Consider the following 18,330-nt stretch of genomic DNA (forward strand, 5'->3'; position numbering starts at 1 on the left):
TAATATTTTAATTGGACGGTTATAAAAATGTTGTTGTGAATTATGATTAAAAAATTTATTAACATTGCATTGTCATAAAAGGGTCGTATTCTTAAAAAAATAACATTAACTTAAACATGAGAACTCAAACATATTCAATTGTTAAATTATGATCTGAATTATAAATCAAAATATACCTTTATGTTTTATACATTAGCTTTATGACATTGATTAAAGTTCTCATTCTTATTACTCTTTTATCTTACAGTAATGAGAGAATTCATTCGAAATTGATCAAAAGGTTTTAAAAGAATACTCCGTAGATTTTCGAATTTGCTTTATATGTATAATATTACTTTAGTAAATGTTGACCATTTTTAGATTCAAACCTGGCCGTGACATTGGTTCTTTGGAGGCTCTATTGGATAGATTATCCCTTCGGATGGACTTGCCAAGAGGAGCGCGCCACATTTTCTCGATGGACGGTGACCGGAAGATCAATCTTGACGAACTCGAGGATGGTGCCTCTTACGTAGTGTCCAGTTATAAGACCTTCAAGGTAAGAAAAATCTTCGATGCATCATATGAATTCGATTATTGCAGAGAAAATAAATTTAAAAAAAATGTTTTGTCCAATTCATATGTCGTATTTTAAAGATAAAATTGAATCAATGAAATCTAAAATTAATTTATAATAGTTTGATTTAAACATATTTGTTTGTTTGAAATTATTAATTTTATTTTGCATAAATAATATAAGTATAAATTAAAGAAAAAAAATACAATTGATAGTCTATATTATCTTGATAAGAAAGTACAAGAACGCGATTTTGTAGATAGCGAAAGTGTGTGTTAATCACGCTCGATTAAAGCGCTAGTTGGTAACAAGTAACAACCTCGATACTCGTGAACTTGACTGACGTTGTAAACACGTCTTCTTCAAAGCACGATCGACTTCATCGTGTTACACGTGTGAACATACTGCATTTTTTTTCTTCGGTTGTTGTCCACAACGTATGAAAAATGATGTATTTTCGTGGCAAATATAAAAATATGGTTTAGCTTTTGTAGCTTTTAAATCTTTATATTTTATACAGTTATGAAAAAATATTAACAATGTTAGTAATACAATATTAATAAAAATTAATCAATAATAACCATAATAGTAATAGTAATACTCATATATTAGAAGAAAATAAAATACGGAATACAACGAAAGATATATCAAATACTTTTTTTCTATAATACCTATATATGTAAAGAGAGTATTAGGGAAGAAAAGCCAAATATTGAATCTTTCTTTGTTTTTAATTCTTATGCGGGTTACTGATACGATTAACCGATTACATTAGTCTAGGAATTTTCATTTTTGGATCACTGTCTGAAGAAACTTCGTCGGTTCCCCTTGTTTTTTGATGCTGAATATGAATTGATTTTCTAAATTTCTAATTCCGATATCTCGAGAATAAAAAGTCATCCCAAAATGAAACAAAATGCATTTTAAAGATAAAAATTAATATTTTTGTGCAGTATAAACAAAAAATTGGAAAAACATTTGTTGCCAATGCTAAAATATCATGAAAACCCTCTCAATTGTTGTTTTTTGTTCTTTGACGCCAATTTTCTCGCAATTGTGACGTAAATAATCAACTTGAAAAACGGATTTGTATTCAACAAGCAAAAATATGCTAAGAATAGCGCAATTTGTTGTTAAAATAATTTTTTTGTAGGCTAGTATTATCAATAGTGTTATTACATACTGTTACCATCGCTATCGTATCGTAAAGTTATTTATTTAACTAAAAAAGAGTAAAAAACACAACCACTAATATTGCAGTAGAGTTTAGTATGCCGCTATAAAAATGTGTCAGAACATAGAATTTTTAGATAACTTTCAAAGAGATGCGATATGGCAACGATTTGTAAGAATGCTTAAATTGTAATACCGATGATGACGACGACGACGATGAAGGGGACGTCGTGTGTATCTGGCCCAGATCAGCTTCCTAAAGCAGGCCACACGCAATGCAAAGTTGTATTAATTGCGCGAGAACAGGGAATTCTTTTTCTACCCTTTTTAGTATCGAAACAATATAGATTTTAATACCTTATGCATTGTCTTGCTTCTAAATTTTACAGTACTATTTATTTATAATTTATGTATAATTTCTTTATATTATAATGTGATTTTATAGAAAAAAACTCGCTCAAAAAAGTTTCTCATCATCTGATTGCTTGGTTTATTGATGCAATGGATGAGAAGCAATTTTATTTTGTCTTACGTCATTGGGCATTATAGTTCACACCCTTCCTTTAGTTCAGAGGTGTGACCAATTTAACTCGCTATGTATTACGATGCACCTTGATGCAATTACGATCCAGTTACTTTGATCGGCAACCATATGCATTATTCTTTAATTCGACAAAGTGGCTGAAGCTTATAATGCATGATTCTTGCATTAAACAATTGTGCTTTACATGCCGATTAGCCTTAATTAATCAGATCAGTATTCTCAAACGTGTAACCCATTTTATAATTTGATTAATTAAAAAGAAAAAAAAGAGGAAAGGGAGAGACAATCTGAATATTCAAGATAATCATTTAAGATAAAATATTATTTTTCCATATTAATTTTTAAAAAACGAGACACACGTGAAGTCTCATTTTAATAATTATAATACAAAATTAAACCGACGAGAATTTAGTACAAGTGTGATAAAGAAACAGAGGAACATGAAAGTGATTTTAAAGTGTCAGTTTGTATCGAATGGTGATGGAGTTTGCGCAGAATAGTCACGTGTACTTCTTCTCAAAGCTTTCCCTCCTTTTTCTTTCCCTCTTTTTTCTCCCTTTGTATTCTTTTCTGCATTTGCCTTCATCATTTTCTGCCTTTCTGCCTTTTTATCTTAATCTCAAATTTCTATCATTATTTTTCACTACCGCAATTTATAAAATGGATCTTGGTTAAACAGAATGATTCTTTTAGAACATCTTTTTCATGACATTTTTTTCTTCTTCTCGTCTCTCATATAATGATATACAAAATATTTTAGATATATATAAGCCATCCTAGATTTTGAATTGGATGCGGTCCATTTGACGCTACAAACGCTTCAAAACATTTGATTGTTTGCTCTAAAGAAAGTAACTTTACTTTCACTAATCAAAAAATACTTCGAAACATTTCTAGCACAAAGGACCGTAATCAGTAAGTATTGCACTTCTAGTTATGCCGACTTTTTAGTCTAATTTAAAGTTAACTTCTTCTTATCAGAAAGAAAGTTGAACAGAAACTTTTTTGTTTTATTCTTTTACTTTACTTAAAATTTTTAATGTCAGACTGTATATGTCACTAATTAAATAATAATATGTTCTAAAGTTTTGTCCTAAAGTTTTGTCAAAGATTTAAACTTGAATAATTTGTTTATTATCAGTAAGTAATAAGCTTGAAGTTTGATTCAATAAAAATCAAATTTTATTTACAAATAATTACTAAATAAAATTACTAAAAAAAAAACCGCGATATACAAAAATCATGAGGTTCCTTCAGAGTCTGTTCCTAATACGTTGCGCGAAATAATATCGGCCTGTTTTGCATTTCCATCATTTCTGACACTTTAACATGTAACATTATACACGTTCTTACAGTACCGCGATAAAGATTCGTGCCATTAATTAGATTTTTATTATATGTTCGTTCACCTTCGTTCTCTTTTCTTAACACAAATTGCGTGTTTGTTCCTCGCGTTGCTTGCCACGCTATTGGTGACCTAATTACACATTAACAACAAGAAATTACTATTGTGTTGTATTTGCCATATGCACAATTCTTGAAACGTAAAGTATGTACACAATCTCTGCAACTGTATAAATAGGATTTTTTCCTACTATTTAGTATACCAAAAGCTTGTATTCATACAGGTTACGTTCCACAAATCCATAATTTTCAATAATTTCTTAATAATATTATGTAGAAAACTATTAATAAATAGAAATAATAATTTTATTTTTTTCAATTACGAATTTTCCTTGATTCTTCAATGCTTTCATAATAGCGACCAATTCGATTTTCTTAGTCAGAACAACCAAGAACGCATGAATCACGGAGTAGTAAGTGGGAGGTAGGAAGGGAGGGGCAATTCCTACTTCCGTTAAGAAGGCTGTAGAGGGTGGCAAGAGAATGGGGGAGAGACCGTATCTCATTGACCGTTGGTCAACCGGCCTCTTGGGATCAATAAACACCAAGTTCTCTTTGCTTGGCTTACCTCCGAGAACACTGCTTTTAAAGATTCAAAGTAATCTTAATGTTGGGGTCATTGCTCCAGAAAAATTTCGTTTTGTCGCACGATTGTTTTGTTGTCTTTTACTTTAATTTTTTCTCAAAGATTTTATTTTTGAATTAAAATTTGTTTAAATTTACCTTTATTGCGATTATATGTAAATATATACGTAATTTTCTGTCTTTCCTACGGCTGTATAGCCATTTATTCGTGCGCTAACCGAACGACAGTCCCAGCGTTGATATCACCATAATCGATTGTTTGCTGTAGTTCATGTCACTAAGACAGCACGGATATCAAAGAAATGTGATAAGTGCGTATAATATGTAGTGTATAAATGTTTCCATTAACGTTTATTAGATATATTTTTCTTTCTAGCTAGACTTCTTATCCTTCACAATCGCTACTTTATCGAGCGACGGCTGACGAGTACTCTTACTCTAGCTATTATTTTCTTCAGCGAATTATTTTTCTGTAATCGCTATTGCACGTTTTGAATCACGAGACCTTGCTATCGTCACGCAACATAATATGAGCTAGTTCTTCATTTTTTTCATATTGCAAGGATACTCCATTGTAAGTTAAAAACAAGAAAGAAAGATGTAGAAGAAAAATTGTTTGATATAAATTTTGCTCTAAAAACAATTGTATATGATTTATCAATATCAATTGGGACGAATTATCAGTTAATTGTATTGCATTATATTCTCAGTTAAAAAACTTTTTTTCCAATTATGAATGAACAATAAAATGAAAAATTAGTAATTATAATATAATAAATAAAGAAAAATAATGTGAAACTTTTTATAAATATATAATAAAGAATTAACTTTTACGTGAATGATTATAAATGTACATATTTGTGGTAAATTATACTGTCATAAAAATTAAGATGTAGTAATGCTTCATTGTGAAAAAATAACTAAAGATATATAATAATTTTTTGTTTGCATTTAAAAAATTTTTAATATAAACATATTTATTTTACTAGATATGTCTTTTTCATAAAAACTACGCAGCTCATAAAACGATTTATTCTATGTCTCTTATTTGTTTTTTTACGAAAAATTTTTCATTGACATGATTTATTAAACAGTTTCATTATACATCTTTGTCATTATTATTTCATTTTCTAAATTTATTCTCGATTTGTCGAGAAATGTAAGAAATTCTTGAGCATTGAGTTTGGCATTGGGAGGTTTATCGAAAAGATTTATTGTCGTGACTTATCAACTGCGCTATTTTTTCTAATCTTTTTTTGGAATTATAATCAACCGAGACATCACTGCACGCGATTGTCGCAATTATATTATAATTTTATACGTATTATATACATGTACGAAATATATATGATGGAAATATTTTAATTGCGAAAAATTAATACAATACCTTATTAATTTAGAAAGAACAATGAAATATAATATGATATGTATGTAATGAAATTATATACAGAAAACGTGTATATGTGTGTGTTGTAAGTAAAGATGAAATACTAATGACCTGAGCTAAGAGTTAAAGTATTATATCAATATAGGATAGCTTAACGGAAGGGTTGGTCTGCGTGAGAATGAAGTGGCGAGCTGACCTTCATTCTATATATGTGAATACGTTCCAACTATTATACCTTTATAACCTTGTATTGAGAATATTATACTATATCATATAAAATTATATAATATGAGTTGTTAATCAACTGACAATTATCTTTCTGTGATAATTATTTACAATAGCTTGTACTAATTTAGATTAATATATAGATATAAAAGATAAATTAAATATGAGTAAATGTCACAAGAGTTAGACACTAAGTATTCGTGTGCGTATGTGAAATTTATTACACACACACACATATATATATATATTGAAAAACAATAGATATTTTAACCCGCATGATTTTGGTCACCCGAATTTTTAAAAGCTTGTCGAGGGTCGATCTATCTATATCTGAATAATATAGTATCGGATTCTTTGCAGACATATATAGACATAATAAGTATGACAATTGTCGATCATTCCATATCTAATTCAATTAAGATATCGCAGATTTATTGTAACATAAATTTGATGAGATTCCAGTACTGTTTCAACACAAGGGATCCATTTGCATTGATCCATATACATATGTACTGCAGATAATTATTCAATTTCACATTTACATTAATCGATAATATATTTCCAAATATACTTAAGAAAGATTTTGAGGGAACGTTATATTCTTTACTGCATATTATAATTTTTAATATTATAAGAATTACGATATAAAAAGTGTCTTATATAAATGACTGATCTATCGTTAGTGGGATAGTACGCGTGTTTTGAAGTCATAATTCAGCTTATTGGACTATTAGTCCCGTTAGTTCTTTTTTGTTCTCGAGATCTACTTTTAATATTAGTCTTATGTAGCTAATCAAGTTAAGTGCTTTAATATATAGGCTGAATTTCCTGAGAAATCAAGTTTTTTTTCATGAGAGATTTATCAGGAAGGTGTGGGCATTCTTAATTTCCGCGGATGCTTTTATCGCCTTTTATCGAAACAAGCATTAAGCCCAGAACTTCTATCATCCGAACTAACAAGAGGCAAAACGATTCCTATCGTTTGTTAAGGTTAGTCGTAACACGTGTGATTACTATCAGCTATCTGCCCGATATATTGAACTTTACATATAAAAGGATAAATGTTAATAATTTTATAAAAATTGTACGTGCGCGCACATTCTCACAATTACAGGGTGGGCCATCTATTGGTACGTTTTTAAAAATGCGATCAAATGAGCATACATTGATATTTTTTATTAATTTTTTTTTTGTTGTGAAGCTAAAATTCAAAAACGTACCAATAGATGGCCCACCCTTTATATACATTATATATGCATGCTAATTCAATTCAGTACGCTGATACTAGAAATTAAAGGAATTGCAACTTTCTTTTATTCATCATTTTGAATGAACATACCATACTGCGTGTCTTGCTATCACTTGCATCAATTGAATGCAATCTTATTTAATTATGATGTACAATCAAGTATGTCTTTAAAACACTGACATGTTCCATTGGCAAACATTTTTAGTTAAATTTTTACTAATATTTATTAAAATATTTTTAAAATATTAAATTTATAAATTTTTTTTAATTAACTGAATATAATTTCTCTTCTTCTCTTTGATTTTTATTGTGTTGAATAAAAAAATGGTAAAGTATGATAAAGATTATAAACAACAATCTCAGCTCAAAGTATATGTATTTTATATACAATATATGTACAATAAAATCGTAAGTTTGAGTTAAAATTGTTCATAATTTTTATTGTTCATAATTTTTATTAAAAATTGATGAAGAAAATCAAGGAGGAGAAGGGAAATAATCCAATTGGTTAAAAAAATATCTGCAAAGGTATAGTTAAATAATTTTGACAATATGGAACATTCAGTGATTCAAGGCCACTTCGCACATTACAAATATTGCAATCGAATATGAATTGCACAATGTTATTCAATTGATGTAAACGACAGCAAGGCACGCTCAATATGTTCATTAAAAGTGATGAATAACCGTGAAAAGGGTGTTGCATTCCCTTAATTTCTAGTATCAGCATACTGAATTGAATTAATATTGCTACGCGGAGAATTAAGAAGAGGGGTAGAAGAGGAGGTGAAGGGTTAGGGGATGGTCGTCCTTGAGCGACGGCAGCCCTTCATAAGGTATGGTAACGTAAAGTAGAGAAGTGTGGTAGGGGATGTTGCAGCACCCTAGTTCTTCAATACAACTATCCCACCTCTTACTTGCCCCAGTAGTCGTCCATTGAACACAGTCGCGGTTGTACCAACGTGTTCCGTCTGTATTCGAAAGAGAGATAGCAATTGTGTCACGCAATTCAAGATTGACGAAAAGATAATTGTAACAGACTTTCACGCCAAATCTCATCATTAAAACTGTTACTGTCAATTGGTGAATTTGATGTGAATATCTCTTTTCAGTAGATCATAATAAAGAATCGCGATCTTTTATTATTTTTTTTACAGCTTCTCCAATTTCTTCCAATATTCTCGATGGCAGAACGTGATTATTCATTTTTTATAACTATGAAAGAGTGTTAAGAATTGAGATTGAGATTGTGTGTATTACGATTAAAAATTGAGAATTGTCAAGAACGTAATATGAGCAGTGATGGAAGTTTTTTGAATTATTTAAAGTTGCTATTGTAATCAAAGCAATCTTTCACTCGTTCGATCTTCATCTGCCTATAAAACATTTGTTTTAACGTATTTGTTCAGTTCCTTCCAATATCCATAACAGGAATTTATTTTTTATGCTTGTGAAGTTATCGTTAACATTAAAATAGATATTTAATTGAAGATATTCTTCAAAGACATAAAATAAATTATGAAATCCTAATTTTTTGAATTATGTGAATTTGTATATCGTGCGTTCGATATTGAATGGACAAAAGTGAAGTGAATCTTCAAAGGTTGCAAGGAGTCAATTGAGATCCACAATTGAGTCTGCAAGTTTGTCTTCGTCCCAATCGGACGATTCGGAGCCGAATTTTGCTAGACAAGAAATAGAGGACTACTGCAGCGATTCGGAGACTGAATATTACAGTCGAGATTTAAATTGCTGGTCAGACAGTTTCGTCGTGTTAATGAGCGATTCCTTTGAAGTGATATCGCTGCCGGCCGACATGATGCAGGTTCTTTGAATGTTTACGCGACATTTATTGGATTTACTAAAATATTTCAAAAGAAACTTCAAATTTTGATCTAACATATTCAAATAATATGAAATATAATAATTATGTTAGACAGAAAATAACGAAATATTTTTTTTTCTTTTTCAAGAATTAAAAATTGATGTTATCACTAATGCACAAGAAAATTAATTTTGCTATCTAATTTATTTCAATATTATATAGTTAAATATCTTTAAAAAAATAACTGACAGTAAAATAAATAATAACGTTAATACTATACATATTGTATAATGTATATTAGAATTTTCAGAATGAAATTAAAATATATTTGGAAAATTCTAATAATTTTCTAATATCTAATAATTTTAACATGTATCGTAATTTTAAGATGCTTTTCATTCGACATAAATTCAAAGTAACATCAAGTTTATAATCTGGCACTCAACAATGTAACTGTTATGTAACACGATATTATGTTACATTTATATCGTTGAGTGCGAAATTGCAACATTGATGTTACGTTATTTTAAATTTATATCGTCTGAGAAGCATCTTAAAACTGTGAAGAATTTATTGCGAAAAATATAATTTTAAATTTTCTATGTCAGCCGGCCAGCTACGGGAAGAAGAACAACACCTGGTACACTAGTCCAGCAGGCGGTGGAGGTAGTAGAAGCGGTACCACTGGGACCGTAAGTGGGGTTGGAGGGTGGCAAAGTAGACCGCCAGCGGTACCGAGTCTTAGCCGGAAAGCTTCCATCACTGAAGAAGCGCCACCCCCTGGTGGCGGAAAGCCATCTTCGGGCCGTGTCATTCGTATTGTTAACAACCATGATCACACTGTTCAGGTAGGATTGAGAATTGTTAATTATTTACATGCGGTAAAATCGGCCGAAATCTATATATTAATCTACGCATTAATTCTTCTCTTAACTCTTATTTAGTCTTCGCTGTTTAAAAAAAAAAAAGAAAGGATTTTTTCCTTTTCTCAATTTAAATAATATATACATATAAATAAATAACGTGTTTGTTGTATGATAGAATTTTTGTCATTTAAATGATTTGTTTTACTCTACATATTTGTTAATATTAATTTGTGTTCTTTAATCATATAATATAATTTTTCTAGTATTTATTTAATTTTTACTTGCGCTTTTTAATTCTTTTTAAATTCAATTTTCGTCTATATAAAATTAATTTCTTTAAAAAAAATATTTTTTTATAAGGAAGATATTTGGACTATTTGTTACATCTGTTTTCCATTATTATCTGTTTTACTTATTTTACTTATCTTAAATAATTAAAATTTTTGTTGTTGTTACATTTATCAATGTAATTTTGAAGGATATACAATACAAACCTTAATGTAATTATTTTTTCGTCAGTGCCGAGTTCTACTAAATCTTCGTACATCGCAACCTTTCGAGGAAGTTTTAGAAGATCTTGGACAAGTATTGAAGATGAACGGAGCTAAGAGGATGTTTACCGTTTCAGGACAAGAGGTTAGTTATTCAGATTCATTATTTTAAATTAAAATTAACAAATACTTAAAACTTGACAAAATTATATATTCTTCTACTGAATTAAAAATTTATTCTCTTCTACTATAAAAAATTAATACTATAAATACTATAAAAGTTTATTAAATTTTATTGAAAAAAATTAATTTACAAATCTATTAAATTCTTATATTTATATACAAAATTAATGGCATTTTAAGCTTGGTATTTGAAAAGAATCTAGAAAATGTCAGTGCGTGATTTGAAAGTGTAAAAAAGAAAAAAGGCATATGTAAATCTGAGGTATCAGCATTGTACTTGTAAAATCGACTTGGGTGCGACGTTAATCCATAAATATGCATGCCGGACTACGGGGAGAAGCAAGACGGGAGTAAAACTCGAAGCATGACGATAACGGGGTCGGCCCTCGTTTGAGATTTTACGAAATGAGGTTATTATTTGTATGTTCCATAAGTCATCTCCAAAAAAATTCTTTTTTGTTATTACTTTCAAAATATTATAATTTTATACAGTATACGCAATAGAATTATAAAAATGTCGTAATATTTTGTTATATTATATATTCGATCTTTACATTTAAGGCAAAAGTCTTCCGATAATTAATTATTATATGTAAGTATTACATTAGAATATCATTATTTTTTTTTTACAAAAGTACGCTTTAATTTTTGCAATTTTCCAGGTTGTTTTTGAAAAATTTGAAAAGCGATAACATATCCATATAATCTTTCAATCAGTTTTTTTATATCAAAATATATTAACTATTTATAAGATAAATTTTATTTAAGAAGATAATAATTTTAGTTTGCAATTTTGAATATGATAAACTTACCTCAATATAATCTCATTTAAATTATTCTTCGTCTGCACGTTGTTAGAATAATCTGCGTTTGTGACTAAAACTTAGAAACGTAAGTAAGGTCTTGTAAAGTTCGGGATTGTATAATCAAAATACAGTACGTGATAATCATAATGTTTTATTTTACTCGAAGCCTTTCGACATCGTCGATGTTCTCGTGCTTTAAAAGCTATTGTATGCGATATTCTATATGACATAGATTTATATTATACATTGAAATGCATTGGCAAAGAACTTACAACAAATGTCAAAAAAGGAAAATTAATATTAAACACAACTGAATTTTTGACATTTTAATAAATTACACGGTTATATAGTTCTTACAAGTCACAGGAGGTGGTCGTCATGTAAGTGGAACGTACCCCCACGTGTGTGTAAAAAGGTCAGAGATTCATCTTTTCAGGTCACGATCGTACATGAATTTCAAATGGGCCAATTTTCTTCGTCAAATAGCGCGTCATCGACCCCTCTCCTCTTTCTCTATCTTTCTCTTTTATTTTTCTTTGTCTTTCTGTCTCTCTCTCTCTCTCTCTCTCTCTCTCTCTCTCTCTCTCTCTCTTTGTTTTTTCTTCTTATGTTTGATATTATGTTTGAATTGTAATATTTGCCTCTCCCCCCATGTATTATTAATTTCTTATAATAATATTTAAGTATACATATTTAAGCTTTAGTATATCAAATATATTAAAATATTTAATCACAAGAACTTATTTATTGATATTTATTATAAATATAAGATGCCTTGCAAAGAAATGAAACATAATTCATAGATTCTTAATGGATTTGCCATTTTAATACAATACATAGTACTAGGCAATCATCAAAAAAATATTTATTTTATAAGAACACACGTAGTCTAGATCATAAAGATAAAACTTTCAGAATTCGTCATTTTATACAAAACTAATCTGTGATGAAAAGAATAAATGCGATATGTATATCAAATATTCGTAAATCATGTTTTTCATAATTTATTATAGTAATTATCATAAAATATCCAGCAAATGAAATTGCTTTATACTCTTATACAATATGCCACTAGGTGAGAAGTTTCTCGCAATTGAGGAACGAATTTGCTGATGTGGATACATTTTATTTGGGTACCGGGTCGGCTCTTGTTATGGCTGGTGGTGTCACAACATCCCCGGTACGAAGATCAAGATCACGTGGACCATCCACTGTTGTAGAAGAAGTTAGCCGTCAAAGAAGGGCTCGTAGCAAGAGCAGACCTCGAGCTTTGTATGCTCCTGATTCTGAAGTTGTTCGAGTAAACGGTAAAAGTAACTAACGATTAGTCTTGATTAGTTTAATCTTATTATCAGTCTTAAAATTGTACGTACTCAAATTAAGTTTTTGAAAAACTTGTGGAATAAAAATTATATTATTTTTGGAATACTATTGATAAAAAAGAATGACAAAGTATTGCCAAATTTACTTGAAAGAGAGAAAAATATTGTAAGGTTTGCTCGATATTTTTAATATGGTTTGCTTCGATGTTCTTATATTTCTTTTTTTTTTTTTTTCTTTATAAAGGGCATACTCTAACTTCTAAGTTTAAGAATTAACATGCTATAATCGTTAGCAGATTACAGCGTTGTAGAAGTGCTACGTGAGGAACCGGCCAGGGTGACGATCAGAGGTCTTAGACGATCATTCTATCCTCCTTCGCATTTGCCTCCAGTTGATAATTCGCCGCCTGAGAAGAAACTGCAACTAGAGTGGGTCTACGGTTATCGAGGAACTGACACTCGCAAAAATCTTTGGGTTTTACCTAGTGGCGAATTATTATATTATGTCGCGGCTGTGGCAATACTTTTCGATCGAGAAGAGAATGCACAACGACACTATATTGGACACACAGAAGACATTATGTGCATGGAGGTAGGTAATATAATATATTTTCATTCCATAGTATACAAATAAAAGCGAAATAAGAGAATTCGATTCCCAGAAATATTGCATATCTTTGTGTTAATTTTAGAAAGAGTCTTTCGAACGTTACAAATGTGACGAAAGTTTTTGCATGATGAAAGTTGAATCAATGCAGTTTAATCGTGTTTGTCGAGACGTATTTTTTTTACTTTTTTTCATAATATTGAGTTCTTCTCTTCTTATTAATAATTAATTATTATTAGAAACAGTATTATTCATTGCCATTAAAATCAAACAATCAACATAATAATATAATTTTTTTGAACAGTAAATTCAAGAAAAATATATACTTTCATTTCAGATTCATCCTAGCAGGGAACTTGTCGCGTCTGGTCAAAAGGCAGGCAGGCATAGGAAAGCGCAGCCGCATGTTCGTATCTGGTCAACGGAAACTCTTCTTACTCTATACGTGTTTGGCATGACCGAATTTCAAATGGGCGTCTCAGCATTAGCATTTTCACAACTGGTAACTATCTAATTTGGTTACAAGTAATTTTTATTCAAATATTTATTTAGTTTACTGAATAATTGAAAAAAAAGAACAAATTGCGAATATTGTATATGCTTCAAATTATTGACAAATAATAATATTAAAAAATGAATAATAAATTATATAAGAAATTATGTAAGTACAAAAATATCTACAATCATTTGATGTTATAGAATGGCGGTAGTTACGTACTTGCCGTCGATTCTGGAAGAGAAGCTATACTTTCGGTGTGGCAATGGCAATGGGGTCACTTGTTAGGCAAAGTAGCGGTAAGTGTGTCCTCTTCCTTCTGATTCTTTAAATTAATTTCTACTTATTGGAAAATTATATTACATACATATTATATTTATTATAGACTATGCAAGAAGATCTCACGGGTGCAGCATTTCATCCACTAGATGATAATCTTTTAATAACGCATGGGCGCGGCCATTTAACATTTTGGAATCGGCGAAAAGATGGTTTCTTCGAGCGAACTGATATCATTAAGCCGGTAAATATAATATTAAATATACAACTCTTATGTGCTAGTAGTTTTAACATTTTACATTGTACGTATCATTTATATAGCAATCTAATAAAAATAATCTAAAAAAAAAATTTAACTAGAGAAATATTTGATATATTTTCAGCCGTCCCGTACACACGTGACGAGCATCCAGTTCGAACAGGATGGCGACGTCGTCACGGCGGACAGTGATGGTTTTATCACGGTATACTCGGTGGACGCGGACGGAGCATATTTTGTACGAATGGAATTCGAAGCTCACAACAAGGGCATTAGTTCTCTCGTCATGTTATCGGAAGGCACACTCCTCTCTGGCGGCGAAAAGGATAGGAAAATAGCTGCTTGGGACTCATTGCAGAATTATAAACGTATCACCGACACAAAGGTTGAACATTTTAAAAAACTTTAACACGACACAAAACTGTATGACACACTTGTTAAACATGCTATTTGGAACTGCCTATCGGATAATTTTTATTCTCTACTTTACTTTTATTAATTTCCTCCTTTCCCTGGAACTGGTTTAAACAAAAATGATATTTTAATTCTAATTCTGATTAATTATTTAAGTTTAATTATTTATTTAAGTTTTTATTAATTAATTATTTAAGTTTTTTGTTTAAAACCTATTATGTCAATAATTTAGAACGAATAATCCAGTGATCTTTATTCAAAGAAGTTAATTTTACATTACACAGCTGCCAGAATCTGTAGGTGGAGTCCGCAGTATATATCCGCAACGTCCCGGTCGGAATGACGGGAACATTTATGTGGGAACCACGCGCAATAATATTCTTGAAGGTTCTCTACAAAGAAGGTTCAACCAAGTCGTATTCGGCCACGGCAGACAACTGTGGGGTTTGGCAGTTCATCCTGATGACGAGGTCTTTGCCACTGCGGGACATGACAAGAATATCGCTCTTTGGCGAAGGCATAAGCTATTGTGGACCACGCAGGTAAATTTCATGAAAATATTAGTCTCATGATGGAAAAAGTCTTCCATCATTTGTCACAAATAATGTGTCGCATACTATTAATAACTTGAAATATGTACGAGCACAATTGTCACGGAATAATTATAAAAGCTGCATATGATATTTCGTATTCAAAATTATCACTAAGTTTAATAATAAATAATATCTATACACACACACACAAAAAGTTGAAGAATAAAATAAATAATCAAATGTCTATTTGATGCACAATTTCATTTTAACTTTCTGGCATATTCTTTTTTTTTAGATCCGATTTCTTGCTTAATTGTGCTATTCTTTATTTATTTTCGGTTTTTTTAAATAAAAAAACAAGAAAGAAAAGTTCGATACTCTTTATATAAGCGTAACGTGTCATGAATTTTAGGTGGGTTTCGAGTGTATATGCATAGCCTTTCATCCATTTGGCGTGGCATTAGCGGCCGGATCATCGGAAGGTCATCTTTTGGTACTTGCGGCTGATACCGGTGCAGCCGTGGCGACTCTGAGAGTGTGTGGATCGCCCCTATCTTGCATCGGATACAATCCTAGTACGACACAAGTTTATCTCGAAACATATTAAATGCTATACAAATACAAATTCAAATAGTAGAAATTTAATTTACAAAAATATAAAAAAATAATATTCCAATCGAACAATTTTCAGTTTTGTTTTCAATATCTTTTTAAGCGTTTATAAAATTACTTTAGCCTACTGTCTGAATCATAATTTTTATTTACTTTTTTCTAATACTTTTACATATAAAATTGCAAGTAAGGCGAATTATTTCTATTTATATGAAAATATATATAGTTTCAATATTTTTTTTGTCTGCCTGAGCAGCTGGAGAAATCGTGGCCATGGGTTCTCAAAACGGCAGCGTATATCTTTTTAGAGTATCTAGAGATGGATTTTCATATAAGAAGAGCAACAAGATCCGCGGCACGCAGCCATTAATGCAGCTTGATTGGAGTTCTGACAGTCGCTTTCTTCAAACCGTCACTCAAGATTATGATCTCCTGTTCTGTAAGTTTTATTTGTTATATATTTTTGAATATCGTACTTCCTTTTGACTACTGATTCCATCTAATTCTGTTTTATTATTTTTATCAATCCAATAGAGTTTTCAATTTTTATTAACTTTTAATAAACTATAAACTATTATCTTTATATAACACGAATAAATATTACGTGTATTAATTAATTCAACAGATATAAGAAATTAATAAACATTCCCAATTGATAATGATAGATTTAGTCAGAATAAAAAAAGACTCTTCACTTTGTGAAAAAGACTCGGACACAATCTACTTTACGTATATTCAAATGCAAACTTTGCTTGTAGGGGATGTCAAGGTACTATCGTCAGAAAAGAGCCCATTGGTTATGAAAGATGTCAAGTGGTACACCCACAACTGTACTGTTGGTTATATGACTTCTGGTTAGTTCTTTGTTACTCATTATAGATATAAGAGAAATAATTAGACATAGCATTAATAGGGGGACGAGGTTTAAGCATAGAAGAAACATAGAAGGAGAATGTGAAATTCTCTTGAGAGATGGATGAAAATCTAGAGTTACTCTTAAAATATATTTAACAAACAATGATTGAACAAGTAAAATTATTACGCTTATATTTGCAGGGCAATGGAACAATCGTTACTATCCATTGACCACAGTTGTCACTACCTCTAGTAGATCAGCAGCACACGATATGCTGATAAGCGGCGATGCTGAAGGGTACCTTCGACTCTTCAGATACCCATGTACCACCGCCAAAGCTGAATATGTCGAGGAAAAGGTATATAGTTCGTTGGTGGCCTGTGCCAGATTCCTCTACAACGACCAGAACGTCGTCACTGTTGGCGGTACTGACGCTGCCTTGATGCTTTGGGAATTGGTCGACGAATAAATATAGTCACTAGAACACCTTACTTATTGTTCATGTATGTCGTAGCGACAAATACGGGCGCTGGCGCCTTTTAGTAGATTTTAAGCGACGAGAGAGATGAGCTTCTTTGGGAGTCTTTTGGTGAATTCAACATATAAAAAATATCCATTAAATAACATAAAAAGTGTAAATACGCGAAGGAAATTATTTTTTTCACAAATCATTTTTTTCTTTTATTTTTAATTAGAAAATCCAATTCGACACTAGCTTATTTGAGCGTTTCAGATATTGATTATATATTTTTAACACAAGGGTTTATAGTTCCATTATAATATGATCTATTCAATTCGCACCTGATTCTAAATTTTGTTGCTTCAAGAATATTTTATTTTATACGAACAGAACTTTAAAGATGGATTTAACACTGAAAGACAATAATAAAATTACATCATACAAGTGTAAGAATCTTGTTTTTGTGATCAATTATTTGTACAGTTCGATTATTTTTACAGTTCGCTAATTTTTGTACAGGATAATTTAAAATTTTGTTGATTTAAATTTTCTCATTATTTTTACTGTTATTAATCTTTTTTGTTATTAAATTTCTGTTATTAATTTTATTAATCTCAAATTATTTTATTTTGTTACAATCGTGCAATATGTAGATAAAGTATAAAACATAATTGTTGGGAATAATAAAACGACAGGACTATAATATCTCCATTTTTTACAATATCTGTCAAATCGCTGAAAAAGGAATACAACTCAAAAACAAGATCATATACACTTAAAAAATTTTAATTATTTTCAATCTTAAATTCATCCCCATGCTACGCTTACATAAAAAAATGTAGCATTATATATAAACTAAATTATTAATGATTGTGAGATAAGCCAATAAATATCGAGATATCCGTGAATCGATACAAATAGCTGGGAAGCCTTGCAGGAAATGTTCGACGTCAATAAAATGTAACAGAATCGAGACCGGAGCACAGACCTTCGTACATAATGCCTAGAAAAATAAATCAATCGAAATCTTTTATTTCATGAAAAGGAAGGTAATGAAGGATTTTTATTGGTTTGCGTTATGCAAGACTGTGCTCTTAGTTAGCGTATAGGAATATTCACTATATAAATATATGTATATATACATATATATGTGAGTATATATATATATATACACATATATGAAACTTGAATTTTATAT

The 18,330-nt window shown here is 30.4% G+C and overlaps 1 protein-coding gene across 1 annotated transcript in view; it reads left to right on the forward strand.

Annotated features, from left to right (window-relative positions):
• The window catches only part of LOC108751355 (echinoderm microtubule-associated protein-like CG42247), a 19,468-nt gene extending 2,190 nt beyond the window's left edge, over positions 1-17,278 (forward strand). The window contains exons 3-16 of the mRNA XM_018491474.1: positions 361-538; positions 9,557-9,796; positions 10,334-10,450; positions 12,370-12,601; positions 12,913-13,208; positions 13,561-13,725; positions 13,923-14,018; positions 14,105-14,242; positions 14,382-14,642; positions 14,956-15,213; positions 15,617-15,779; positions 16,073-16,255; positions 16,575-16,670; positions 16,873-17,278. Of these exons, the coding sequence (XP_018346976.1) occupies positions 361-538; positions 9,557-9,796; positions 10,334-10,450; positions 12,370-12,601; positions 12,913-13,208; positions 13,561-13,725; positions 13,923-14,018; positions 14,105-14,242; positions 14,382-14,642; positions 14,956-15,213; positions 15,617-15,779; positions 16,073-16,255; positions 16,575-16,670; positions 16,873-17,141 (2,692 nt within the window). The 3' untranslated portion in view covers positions 17,142-17,278. The remainder of the gene's footprint in view (positions 1-360; positions 539-9,556; positions 9,797-10,333; positions 10,451-12,369; positions 12,602-12,912; positions 13,209-13,560; positions 13,726-13,922; positions 14,019-14,104; positions 14,243-14,381; positions 14,643-14,955; positions 15,214-15,616; positions 15,780-16,072; positions 16,256-16,574; positions 16,671-16,872) is intronic.
• The last annotated feature ends 1,052 nt before the right edge of the window (positions 17,279-18,330 follow it).

The sequence above is a fragment of the Trachymyrmex septentrionalis genome, unplaced genomic scaffold, assembly GCF_001594115.1.
Source record: "Trachymyrmex septentrionalis isolate Tsep2-gDNA-1 unplaced genomic scaffold, Tsep1.0 scaffold44, whole genome shotgun sequence".
In the NCBI taxonomy this organism is placed as follows: Eukaryota; Metazoa; Arthropoda; class Insecta; order Hymenoptera; family Formicidae; genus Trachymyrmex; species Trachymyrmex septentrionalis.